This window comes from Anomaloglossus baeobatrachus, chromosome 10 (genome assembly GCF_048569485.1).
Source record: "Anomaloglossus baeobatrachus isolate aAnoBae1 chromosome 10, aAnoBae1.hap1, whole genome shotgun sequence".
NCBI lineage: Eukaryota > Metazoa > Chordata > Amphibia > Anura > Aromobatidae > Anomaloglossus > Anomaloglossus baeobatrachus.
Genome location: NC_134362.1, coordinates 12,614,916 through 12,628,013, shown reverse-complemented (window position 1 = coordinate 12,628,013; position 13,098 = coordinate 12,614,916). Strand labels below are relative to the sequence as shown.

Here is a 13,098-nt window from a genome sequence, read left to right as displayed (position 1 = left end):
GCCAAAGGGGTCCACGGCTACAGCTGCCCTGGCCGATGACTACACCAACAATCGGGCTCCGGAAGCCAGGAGAGCAGCCACCAGCAGCACCTGGAGAGGGGGTAAGATGAATTCTGCGACTGCCCCACCTGCCCCTAGACTGCAGGGGGTGTCCCCCTCAACTCCCCTCTCCAGGCCCGTGGCAGAGCCAAGACGGTGCCACCAGTGCAACCTACCTGGACACTTCAAGGCCATGTGCCCTCAGCGTCCCAAGGCCCCGGCTCCGTCCCCGTCCCAAGGGCCGCCCAAGGTGTATTGTGTGGGTGGGGGTGGTGGTAGGTCCCTGGACAGCTTCCAACCTGTCACCGTCGGCCGGTCTGTGACCATAGGACTGCGAGACAGCGCCTCGGAGGTGACTCTGGTGCGGCCTGAGATGGTGTCCCCCCAAGACTTGATCCCTGGAAAAACCCTCGCTGTCTCCGGGATTGGAGGCATTGACCCGGCGCTGCCTGTTGCTGACATTTATGTGGACTGGGGCGCAGGGCGAGGGGTGAGGGAGGTGGGGGTAACTGATCGGATCCCTGCAAACGTGCTACTCGGGACAGATTTGGGGCAGATAACCTCCCAGTTTGGGCCCCCCCCCAAGGGCTGAACCTTCAGCCAGTGCTGACGTGCCTCCGGACAATGTTAATGTGTTATCTATGAATGATGTAAGGGAGGAGGGAGTGAACTCTGATATTTCTGCTTGCATAGACACCATAGACACACACACAGCTGCAGCTGTGACAGGGGAGGGGGTCAGAGAAAGGTGTGACAATGCCTCTACAAGTAATCAGCCTGTGAGCTGGGATCTGTTGCCCTCTGCAGGGATAAGCAGAGAGCAGGGTGCTGCAGGGGGAGGACCAGTGTGTGGGGTGGGGGCTACCACAGCAAATGTGGGGTCCCCAGAGATTTCACAGCGGGGTTCTGTTGCTGCAGGAGGGGAACAGGCAGGTGAGATTGGGGCCGGTCCAGGAGCGGAAGTGCTCCCAGGTAAGATCTCGGTGCATGGTTCCCCCACAACCGGGGTGTCAGGAAGCCAGGTAGGTCTGCCTGAACCGGCGACTTGGTCAGGAACGGAGGAGGAGCAGGCACGACCCACGGTCGCAGCGGCTGTGGCCGCTGTCACCCGCAGTGGGAGTGCTGGAAGCCAAGGGGCCTCCCGGAGGTCCGATAGCTCTTCCCCTTCTGACCAAGTGGCAGCCGAGTCAGGTGGAGGCCAGGACACAGGTCCCGGGGTACTGACTGAAGATGTGACAGTCTCGTCGATTCTGGCCACATCTAGTCAGGGGTTTCAGGCAGCGTTAGAAGCTGACGACAGCCTGAAAGCTCTTAAGGAGCAGGCGGCACAGCCTCCCTCGGACTCGGACCCGGAGCGAGTGGTCTGGGACCAAGGACGGCTGTACCGGGCCACGGTCCAGCAGGGTTCACCGGAGGCGTGGCCCAGGGACCGACAGTTGGTGGTACCCTATCCGTTCCGGACGGAGTTGTTGCGGATCGCACATGAGATTCCGATGGCCGGACACCTAGGGATCGCTAAGACCAAGGCCAGGTTAAACCAGCATTTCTACTGGCCAAAAATGGGGGCCGATGTGGCTGCCTACTGCCGTTCGTGTGAAACCTGTCAGAGAGTGGGGAAGGCGGGGCCACGCCCCAAAGCCCCACTGGTATCTCTGCCAATCATCGATGAGCCTTTCAGGAGGGTGGCTGTGGATCTGGTCGGCCCGCTGGCCATCCCCAGCAGCTCCGGGAAACGCTTCATACTGACGGTAGTGGACTATGCCACCCGGTACCCAGAAGCAGTGGCCTTGTCGTCCATTCGGGCTGACAAGGTGGCCACCGCATTGCTGGAGATTTTCTCCAGAGTGGGTTTTCCCCAGGAAATGCTCACGGACCGGGGGACCCAATTCATGTCCCAGCTGATGGAGGCCCTCTGTAAGCAAGTCCAGGTGCGACATCTGGTGGCCAGCCCGTACCATCCACAGACTAATGGCCTGTGCGAGCGGTTCAATGGCACCTTAAAGCAGATGCTTAAGATGTTGGTCGACTCCCATGGGCGTGACTGGGAGCGGTATCTCCCACACCTGTTATTTGCTTACCGGGAGGTTCCACAGGCCTCAACAGGATTCTCACCGTTTGAGCTCCTGTACGGGCGACGTGTGCGGGGCCCCCTGGCTCTGGTGAAAGAGGCTTGGGAAGGGGATTTGGCCACCCCTGGAGTGTCGGTTATCGAGTATGTCATGCGCTTCCGGGACAAAATGCAGGCCTTGACGCAACTGGTACACGACAATATGGCTCAAGCCCAGGCCGATCAGAAGCATTGGTACGACCAGAACGCTTGTGAGAGGACCTACCAAGTGGGTCAAAAGGTGTGGGTACTGGTCCCCGTACCACAGGACAAGCTTCAGGCAGCCTGGGAAGGCCCATACCTCGTGTACCAGCAGCTCAACCCTGTAACGTACCTGGTCACCCTGGACCCTGCCCGTGGAAGGCGGAAGCCCTTCCATGTGAACATGATGAAGGCACATCATGAGCGGGAGGCATGTGCGCTCCCCGTGTGCAACCTGCCCGAGGAGGGAGAAGCGGAAACCCTCTTGGATATGCTAGCCCAGGTTAGGGCAGGCGGATCCATTGAGGATGTGGAGGTTGGCCACCAGCTCTTGGAAGACCAACGGTCCCAGCTGTGGGCCACCCTCCTCCCCTTCCGGGGGTTGTTTACCAACCAGCCCGGAAGGACTGACTTGGCTGTCCATCACGTGGACACTGGGGATCATCCCCCGATCCGGCGTTCAGCATATCGGGTCTCCCTGGAGGTGCAGCAACACATGCGCCAGGAGATTGACGAGATGCTGAAGCTGGGGGTGATCCAGGCATCCAACAGCGCTTGGGCCTCGCCTGTAGTCCTCGTCCCTAAGAAGGACCGAACCACTCGGTTCTGCGTGGACTACAGGGGGCTCAATGCGGTCACGGTCGCCGATGCGTACCCAATGCCACGCATCGATGACCTGCTCGATCAGTTGGCCGGGGCTCAGTACCTGACCATCATGGATCTGAGCCGGGGATATTGGCAGATCCCCCTGACTCGCAAGGCCAGGGAACGCTCTGCCTTTATTACCCCATTTGGACTGTACGAGTCCACGGTGATGCCATTCGGGATGAGGAATGCCCCTGCCACTTTCCAGCGGATGGTCAACACCCTGCTCAAGGGACTTGAAGGGTACGCGGCCGCGTACCTGGATGACATTGCCGTCTTCAGTCCCACCTGGGAGGACCACCTAGAGCATCTAGCACAGGTGCTCAGGCGGATCCACCGGGCAGGTTTGACCATCAAGCCGGGAAAGTGTCAGCTGGCCATGAGCGAGGTCCAGTACCTCGGTCACCGGGTAGGTGGGAGAACACTGAAGCCCGAGCCTGAGAAAGTGGAAGCCATCGCATCCTGGCCCACCCCCAGGACCAAGAAGCAGGTGATGTCCTTCTTGGGGACCGCTGGGTACTATAGGAGGTTTGTTCCATGCTATAGTAGCCTGGCAAAGCCCTTGACGGACCTCACCAAGAAGAAGCTGCCCTCTGCAGTCGATTGGACAATGGACTGCGAGACAGCCTTCCAGGCCCTAAAGGACGCCCTGTCCAGCCCGCCCGTGCTACAGGCAGCCGACTTCACGCGGCCGTTTGTAGTACAGACCGACGCCAGTGACTTCGGCCTCGGTGCGGTGCTCAGCCAGGTGGACTCTGCGAGCCAAGAGCACCCAGTCTTGTACCTGAGCAGGAAGCTGTTACCAAGGGAAGTTGCCTATTCCACGATGGAGAAGGAGTGCCTGGCCATAGTGTGGGCCCTGCAGCGTCTGCAACCCTATCTATACGGGCGCCACTTCATCGTGGAGACGGACCACAATCCCCTCAGCTGGTTGCACACCGTCTCTGGGACGAATGGGCGATTGTTGCGATGGAGCCTTGCGCTCCAGCAATACAACTTCACCATTCGCCACAAAAGGGGCCGTGACCACGGTAACGCAGACGGGCTGTCCCGACAAGGAGAGGTCGCGGACGGGCGCACGGGGGAACACCGGAGTGTGCTGCCCCCTAGCGCCCTCAAAAGGGGGGAGGTGTGAGGCAAATCCCGGGATATGAAGATGAATTATGACTCCAGTCATAATCCCTCATCACTCCCTGGCAGTGCCCCCTCCCTTCTTGTTCTCAGTGTTCCACTTACACCTCCATGGCCATGTCCTGTGATATGGAAATTAGGTGGCTTAGGGACAATGGACACAGGATGACTCCCTGCCGTGACCCTGTAGTGGGGGCTGCTAGCTAGTTAGCAAGGCTATGGAAATAGCCAGACAGAACGACTCCAGTAAAAAATGGTTCATATCTCGCAAGCCATATTTCCGATAAATATGGCAACCATAAAAATGGTGTCTCCGCATGCGGACGATGCCGGCACACCCTTTTTATGGGAGCAGGACATTGGGAAATGCCCCAGGCGTGATATCAGCCAATGGGGAACTGGCAGACAGGTCATGAGTCCCCTCGTTCTGTAGCTAAATTCATAACTGTCACAATGAGAGCATTGGCGTCCGCCTACGACGCTCCCAGGCAAAGTTATGGCCCATATTCCATGTTGTGGATTGTCCATAACTCAAGCCAGGGGTGGAGCAGTGCTCCCTCTGAGGTCACTAAGGTAGGAGGGGACCTGGATTTGCCCAGGTTGATAACCCTACTTCGGCCATTTTCCAGGGTTCTTTCGCTGGGGGTCACGTGCAGGAAACATCTGCGGGAGTTCCTAGAAACCTGGTCTACAGCGCCCCCCTGTGGCCAGACGCACAAGGTAACTGATTGAATTGCATACCTGTTTGTAAACCATGCTTTATCTGTAACTGTACTCTGACATATGTATATTCTGTAGATTCCCTATTGTATATATTGTAGTTTCTAGTGTGCTTTAGGCCGATTAAATTATATAATTAATCTTGGGCTGTTCTGTTATCTCGATCTTGAATCCCACGTCTGTGTGTTCGGCTAATAGTTACCGTAAATCGGTTGGTGGCAGCGAATTGTGCCAAGGATTATTGTGGGGAGGCCAGTGAGATTCGGGGAGATTTTATATATTCCGCCCGCGGAGGTCGGGGGAATATATACCCTACTCTCACCGGGGACCCTTCAATAATCGGCATAAGTAGTATAGCGGCCTCCTTGCTTATTGTCGGGCAATTCCATAATTGGCCTGACTATAAGAGGGGCGCTAGAGAGCGCGTCACGTGCTCTGTCTGTCGGTCGGGAGGTATAAAGGAGGGGTGACCCCCACTTGTTACCCCCCGATTGTGACGTACTGGTAGCCAGCGCGGGGGATTTCTGAGTGACCCCCCCCGGTGGTTTGTGACAGCGTCCACGGTCGGGCACTGCACATCCATCTCCTAGTGATATCAAAGCCCCAAGAACAGGTGACCAGCGGGGGTCAGACCCCGGCTGATCAGACATTGATGACCTAGCTAAAAGGATAGGCCCCCAAATGTAAAAAGTAGTGGACAACCCCTTTAAAAAGGGAATCTGTCACCAGCTTTTTTTCCCCACCTAATCAGAGCAGCATAGGGTAGGGGTAGAGATCCTGATTCCAGTTATGTGTCACTTACTGGGTTACTTCGTGTAGTTTTCATAAAATAACTGTTTAATCAGCAGTAGATTATCATTACAGGACTACTTGGCATGCTGCAGGTAGTCCAGCTTATTCATCAGCTCTGTATAACTGCTAGATCTGCCGCAGAGAAAACAATGAATGACCGCAAACAGCTCAGTGCTGGAATCAGGGTCTCTGTCTCTACATTATGCAGCGATCAGATTGGGGGGGGGGGGGGGGGGGGGGAGCAAAAACCTGGTGACAGATTCTCTTTAATATTACTCTACTCATCTATAAGAAGCCATTTGTGACAATATGCTAACCTGCCAGCCTACCATTAAAGGGGCAGTGGTGCCAATGAAGTGATTGGCTGCAGTGGTCATGTGTGCAGTAGTTGTGATGTTACTGCTGCAGCCAGTCAAAGGCCGGGGCAACGGCAGAGAACATGTGCCCTCTGTAAAAATTCAGAAAATCCCCCAAGTTCAACCTCAAATCAGGAACGTTACCTTCATAACGAGCTCCGAGAACTTGGGCGAGCTGGCGGTTGCCAGAAGACTGTCCTGAAGAAGCACCAGAAGAGCGCTGCGGGGACAGGTACATAGGGGTTAAAAGCCGCAGAAAGTCCTCATCCCCCCAATACAAATTACAGCCCACCATCATGAAGACGTACCTCAATATATTCGTCTGGTCCGACTTCTCCAGCACTTTCACCACCAGGAGGTTGACTGAGCGCACCACTTGCTGCCCTTCTTCCAGGTCCTCCACCCTGGAGTCGAGCATTAGGGTGATGAGGCCGTGCATCAGGTCCTTCAGGACTCCCGTCGACGCTTCCCGGGCCAGACTCTCTATCTGGAAAAGCTACAGGGGCGGAGGAAACAAGAAGGGTCAATGAAAGACGCATTAAGGCTGAAGCGGGGTGAGAATTGCACCAGCGGCATCGTATGAGGCTACCGATATCATGTTCCCGATGATGCAGCTGTACAGACGGACGATGTCCTCCTTGTCCAGCCGCTCGTCCGCCATGTGCGTGTTGTACACCAGCCGCAGCTGCATGAAGGTGGCGATCAGGAACTGGTCTATGTGACCCGACATGGCCTCCGCCTTATCCTCCTGCCGCAAGACTTCATCAATCTGAGAAGGTGAAGACATTTCCGATTATTGAGAGGTCTCCTGCTCCATCAGCAGAGGGGAGTGTCGGTGTACGGTCCCGGTTACCTGCGCCAAGGCCTGTATACTGGTGTTAATGTCACCGCTGGCCACTTGTGAGATCACAAAGTTGATAGTAGAAGCCGTGTTACTGTGCATGTCATCAAAGTGCGGGGACACCGCCCGAATCCTGCGGGGAACAGCAGCCACGGTCAGAGCAGCCACGGACACAGCTCACCTAAAGCTTCATTAGAGTTGTGGCTGTGATTAATGGCGGCATCTAAGGGGTTATTTCTAATAGGAGAACAGCCGATATCCGGATGGAGGAGCATCTTACGGTAGCATACTGCAAGGATAATCAGGAGGACCACGATATTCGGAGCCCCCCAACCCTGCACACTATGAGGCCCCTAAAAACGTGTGCAGGACTACGACCCATCACGAGGACTGGTCATCAATACGTGACCAGCCGGGGTCTCACACCCCCAGGTCATCAGCCGTGTGCAGCTCCCGCTGGATGTACAGAACAGCTCCGTACATTATAGGGGCCGCAGCGCAGAGAGCGGACACTACACCGCTTTGCACGTGTGCACTTCTGACCCCCACAGGACCTACAATCTGATGATTAATGGGGTCCCGCACCTCACAGCTCAGTTATTTTTCCAATAAACCATCCATGCTAAAGTCCTGGATAACCCCAAGACAGATAAAAAAATAGAATCCGAAAAATATGGTATTTAAGAGGTACTTTTCCTCCTAAAAATTTGGGAGGAAAGTGAGGGGTGCATCTTATAATCCAAATTTAGCTTACTGGGGTTTGGTGGAGAGGGGTAGCTGGAGGCAGGGGCGATGCCGCGGTGGCTGGGCAGGAGGTGAGCTCTTCCAACATTGGCGCCGGAGTTGGCGCGTGTGCTAATTGAGCTCTTAGCTCAAGATCTCATCTGTGCATGCGCCGCCTCCGGCCCATTGATCTCCCAGCAGTGGACTGAAAGGAAAATGGCACCTGGAAGTGTCGCGTGCGCAGATGAGATCTCAGCTCGTCATTGAGCCAAGAGCCCAATCTATGCACACGCCAACTCCAGGCACCATTATTTCAAGCGCTCATCAGCCCCTCCAGCCCCCAGCCCAGCTCCTCCAGCCCCCAACCCAGCTCCTCCAGCCCCCAGCCCAGCCGCCCCCAGCCCCACCAACAGCCGCCCCCAGCCCCACCAACAGCCGCCCCCAGCCCCACCAACAGCCGCCCCCAGCCCCACCAACAGCCGCCCCCAGCCCCACCAACAGCCGCCCCCAGCCCCACCAACAGCCGCCCCCAGCCCCACCAACAGCCGCCCCCAGCCCCAGCAACAGCCGCCCCCAGCCCCAGCAACAGCCGCCCCCAGCCCCAGCAACAGCCGCCCCCAGCCCCAGCAACAGCCGCCCCCAGCCCCAGCAACAGCCGCCCCCAGCCCCAGCAACAGCCGCCCCCAGCCCCAGCAACAGCCGCCCCCAGCCCCAGCAACAGCCGCCCCCAGCCCCAGCAACAGCCGCCCGTTTCTTAAACACCCGCAGCATCGCCCTGCTTCACCCCCGCCTCCTTTGACCATGTTCCACCACAGCTGCAGACCCCCCTCCAGTAAGACAAAAGACATCAGGCTAACACCCCCCCCCCCCAAGTTTTTTCTATAAATTGGTGACTTACTTTGGTTCTGGGATGAGGACGGGTTCGAAGATCTCGTCGAGCTTGTGCTGGACCAGCGCCGGCATCTCGCACCTCACCGTGCCGTTGTCATTCTCGATTTCATCCAAATCCAGCTGGAACTCTCTGGGGATGTGGTGCGCCGGCTCCTGGTGTCCTCCCATGTTTCGGGCTTGGCTGGAGACAAAACGAGAGACTTTAATGCAACGTCAACACGAGGGGTTCACAAATCAGGAGCCCAGGCACAGACACTGGAAAAAAAAAAAAATCAATATTCTACGAGAAAACGCTACAGAAGAAGTCTACAAATAATCGGACAGGTCATAAATCCACCAGGAAGGGCGGCATGCGTGCGGGGGCCGATACTTACATCCGATAAGTGCGGTACATGATTCTGTCCATGGGAAGGCATTGACAGAAGAACACAACATTTAGTGCTTTTCTAGCTACAGATGTGGCACCGGACGCCTCTGAGCGGAACCTACTTCAGTTTGGAGGACATGTCTTCGGGGGGCGCTTTCCGCAGCAGACTGGAGTTGGCGTTCTGGACCCGCTGCGTTTTTTCTTCCGGTTGCTGTTTCGCCGGGGCGGCCACCGTCTGCTTCTTACCAGCTCGTTTTATCCTCTCCTCCAGCATGCTCATGTCTTTCTCCGACAGCTGAACGGGGAGACACAATGAATGCCACCAGTTATGATGACCCGACGGAGAGAAAGCCATAGTCTGCCGGGGGAGGGGACAGGCTTACATTGCCTATGAGCTTGAAGACTTGCTCTCCGTGCACGTTGTACACCGTCACGATGGTATTGAGCGCAGCGTTGCGCACGGTGGTGTCTCTGTCCCCGATGTGCACCGCAATCTCCTTCAGAGCTTTGGCTGGTGTTGGCTGACAGACATTCATGCCATAGGATTCCACCAGGCAGCCGAGCTCCTCCAGGCACTCTGAGGACGGACAAGACGGACCGTGAGGAGCTGGAGGACCGTGAGGAGCTGGAGGACCGTGAGGAGCTGGAGGACAGTGAGGAGCTGGAGGACAGTGAGGAGCTGGAGGACAGTGAGGAGCTGGAGGACTGTGCGGGGTTCAGACGGGCGCTGCCAAACTCACCGGCTCTCTGCTTAGAGTTCTTAGACTTGATTCCTTCCATGATGAAGTTGAACATCTTGCTCGCCGGGTACACCTGGCACATCTTGTTTAAAATGGCACGCACGTCCTTCCGTACGATATCTTTTGGCTCGCCGACCTGTGGAAGAGACCAGATGAAGAGGTATGGCTAACAAGAACCCAAGCAAGAACCTAATGCCATAATATTGCCCCCCCAAAAGGACTAAAAATCACTGGGCGTCCGGATCAAGAACTGAACCGGATGCCACAAGGATGACAGACCCGGCTACTGCTGGAAAGAGCAACCTCGGGAGGAGTCTGACCTCCGGGCACCCGATGTCTACAGGACGGCAGACCACGGGCCGTCAGACCCCTCAGATATTTGCTTAACCCAAATCTGTGCAATCCCCTGCTGCCACCACTGCCCAGGCCTGGCAGAACGATCCGGAGACCGAATCCTTTAGTGTTAACCCCTATTGATTAACCATACAGGTTATTGATCTGCTTTAACCCCTTAAATCATACTATTCGAGGCTCTGCTCATCCAAAATATGGCAACACCTGAGCCTCACTACATAGGACCAAAGGCAGCGGTGTACGTACATCGATTGTCTGCACCCAGTGACCCACAATACACAGACGTGTGGTGGGAGCGAGATGGAGTCAGCTGGCCCCTGTGCACATGGCGGTGTCACCACGTAGATGCTGCGGGGTACCACAATGCCCTGCACCGCGGACCCCTTGGTGCAACTCATCATCCTCCTGCAGCGACTCCCACCGAGGTCCCCTGCTCCGCGCTCACCTTCAGCAGCAGGTAAGGGATGAAAGACGTGGCCTCCAGCTCGGTGAGGTGGTACTCCTCCTGGCTGAGCATGGAGAACAGCAGCTTCAGGTACTCCAGCACCTTCATCAGGACACTCGTATTAGTGTCAAAGAAGCGCAGGGTGAACCACTTCAGAACGAGGTCCAGGCAGCTCATGACCCCGTCCTTCTCAGGCTCCAGGTGCTAAAAAATGAGAAAGATCAGGTGTAATGTACAGGAATCCGGGGCACTGGAGGGAGCAGATGACGTTACCCCACATACTGGAGACACAGGGATGATCAGGTGTAATGTACAGGAATCCGGGGCACTGGAGGGAGGAGATGACGTTACCCCACATACTGGAGACACAGGGATGATCAGGTGTAATGTACAGGAATCCGGGGGCACTGGAGGGAGGAGATGACGTTACCCCCACATACTGGAGACACAGGGATGATCAGGTGTAATGTACAGGAATCTGGGGGCACTGGAGGGAGGAGATGACGTTACCCCACATACTGGAGACACAGGGATGATCAGGTGTAATGTACGGGAATCCGGGGCACTGGAGGGAGGAGATGACGTTACCCCACATACTGGAGACACCGGGATGATCAGGTGTAATGTACGGGAATCCGGGGCACTGGAGGGAGCAGATGACGTTACCCCACATACTGGAGACACAGGGATGATCAGGTGTAATGTACAGGAATCCGGGGCACTGGAGGGAGCAGATGACGTTACCCCACATACTGGAGACACAGGGATGATCAGGTGTAATGTACAGGAATCCGGGGCACTGGAGGGAGGAGATGACGTTACCCCACATACTGGAGACACAGGGATGATCAGGTGTAATGTACAGGAATCCGGGGCACTGGAGGGAGGAGATGACGTTACCCCACATACTGGAGACACAGGGATGATCAGGTGTAATGTACAAGAATCCGGGGCACTGGAGGGAGCAGATGACGTTACCCCACATACTGGAGACACAGGGATGATCAGGTGTAATGTACAAGAATCCGGGGCACTGGAGGGAGGAGATGACGTTACCCCACATACTGGAGACACAGGGATGATCAGGTGTAATGTACAAGAATCCGGGGCACTGGAGGGAGCAGATGACGTTACCCCACATACTGGAGACACAGGGATGATCAGGTGTAATGTACAGGAATCCGGGGCACTGGAGGGAGCAGATGACGTTACCCCACATACTGGAGACACAGGGATGATCAGGTGTAATGTACAGGAATCCGGGGCACTGGAGGGAGGAGATGACGTTACCCCACATACTGGAGACACCGGGATGATCAGGTGTAATGTACAGGAATCCGGGGCACTGGAGGGAGGAGATGACGTTACCCCACATACTGGAGACACAGGGATGATCAGGTGTAATGTACAGGAATCCGGGCACTGGAGGGAGGAGATGACGTTACCCCACATACTGGAGACACAGGGATGATCAGGTGTAATGTACGGGAATCCGGGGCACTGGAGGGAGGAGATGACGTTACCCCACATACTGGAGACACAGGGATGATCAGGTGTAATGGGGAGGAGATGGTAACAAGGCACGAGGACACTGATCGGCCATCAGGTCTTGTTGCAACCCTTACATGGCCACAGTGCTGGCACAGTGTTGCCTGGCGGTCATGCTCTGTGCCCACGGGACTCTACCCACGGATATATATCTGCAGGTTTCCCGCAGCTGATCCCCGGAATCTTTAGCTATCCATTGCTGCGGGATTCCAGTGAAATAGCTGCAGTAACCTGCGGACATTCATGCAACTCACCTGCGGAAGTCCCGGCTCCATCTCCATAGCGGAGGGCCGGGTATTGTGCAGGGATTTCCGCAGGAATAATGGACATGCAGTTACGTGCGGCTGCGGGACATCCGCTGCATATTCCACAGCGTGGACACAGCACTCCCCATGTCCCATAGGATAACATAGGGAGTGTCTATACCTGCTAAAATCCGCAGGTTTTCCGCGGCAAAATCCGTGGATACATTGTCCCTGTGACGAGCCCTTGGACAATGCACAGGACCACACAGCGGCCATCTTTTCCAGTGCGTCTTACATCCGTTAGGTGGTGCCGTTGGTTCGGATCAGGAGATGCATAAACGGGTTGAGAAGTGCAGCAGTAATAGCGTGGATTCGGCCACTATATGGTCACGAGCATTGGCCTTCGGGCTTTCAGCATGGTAATAATCTGACTTCAGGCCATTTCGCAAAATGCACCGAGGCCCTGACAAATTGTGGTAAGAAATGTATTGTAAGAAACCTCAGACCCTCCTTACACATAAGGCCCCGCACTCACATCCGTCATCACAGCCAAGGCCTTAATGTGGCGCTGGAAATCCGAGTGGAATAACTCGTCCTGCAGCCATTTTGCAAGACAAGTGGCCATCTGGGTCTTCAGCTGCTCGATGTACTCGTCACGAGGGGCCGGGAAATTCCACTTCAAGACCTGGAGCAGAAGACAAAGTGACCAGAGTCAGACTATTCCCTGCAGCGCGCGCTGCGTCACTGCACGATGCGTACCACCATTCACCGGGACCCTCACCTTCAGGCCCTTCTCCTCCTTCACCCGCTGCTCCTTCCCATTGGGAACGATCATGTAAATGGGGCCGGACCTGTCCTCCTCCTCCTTCATCGATGGCTTGCTTGGCACTTTCTTTGCGGGCACAGCCTGGGCGCGAGAACAAAACAGATCAATCAAATGGCGAATGCAGACA

The 13,098-nt window shown here is 56.0% G+C and overlaps 1 protein-coding gene and 1 non-coding gene across 2 annotated transcripts in view; both read right to left on the bottom strand.

Annotated features, from left to right (window-relative positions):
* Window positions 1-13,073, bottom strand: part of CKAP5 (cytoskeleton associated protein 5) — a 48,692-nt gene extending 35,619 nt beyond the window's left edge. The window contains exons 1-12 of the mRNA XM_075325511.1: window positions 12,927-13,073; window positions 12,681-12,830; window positions 10,353-10,556; window positions 9,554-9,689; window positions 9,197-9,390; window positions 8,936-9,108; window positions 8,821-8,844; window positions 8,454-8,627; window positions 6,845-6,965; window positions 6,581-6,760; window positions 6,300-6,487; window positions 6,136-6,211 (exon numbers count right to left, since the gene is read on the bottom strand). Coding sequence (XP_075181626.1) covers window positions 6,136-6,211; window positions 6,300-6,487; window positions 6,581-6,760; window positions 6,845-6,965; window positions 8,454-8,627; window positions 8,821-8,844; window positions 8,936-9,108; window positions 9,197-9,390; window positions 9,554-9,689; window positions 10,353-10,556; window positions 12,681-12,830; window positions 12,927-13,016 — 1,710 coding nt within the window. The 5' untranslated portion in view covers window positions 13,017-13,073. The remainder of the gene's footprint in view (window positions 1-6,135; window positions 6,212-6,299; window positions 6,488-6,580; window positions 6,761-6,844; window positions 6,966-8,453; window positions 8,628-8,820; window positions 8,845-8,935; window positions 9,109-9,196; window positions 9,391-9,553; window positions 9,690-10,352; window positions 10,557-12,680; window positions 12,831-12,926) is intronic.
* On the bottom strand, window positions 10,208-10,315 carry LOC142255521 (small nucleolar RNA SNORD67). The gene has a single exon (XR_012727446.1). It is a non-coding gene; the product is annotated as a small nucleolar RNA SNORD67 (small nucleolar RNA).
* Window positions 13,074-13,098: the final 25 nt, after the last annotated feature.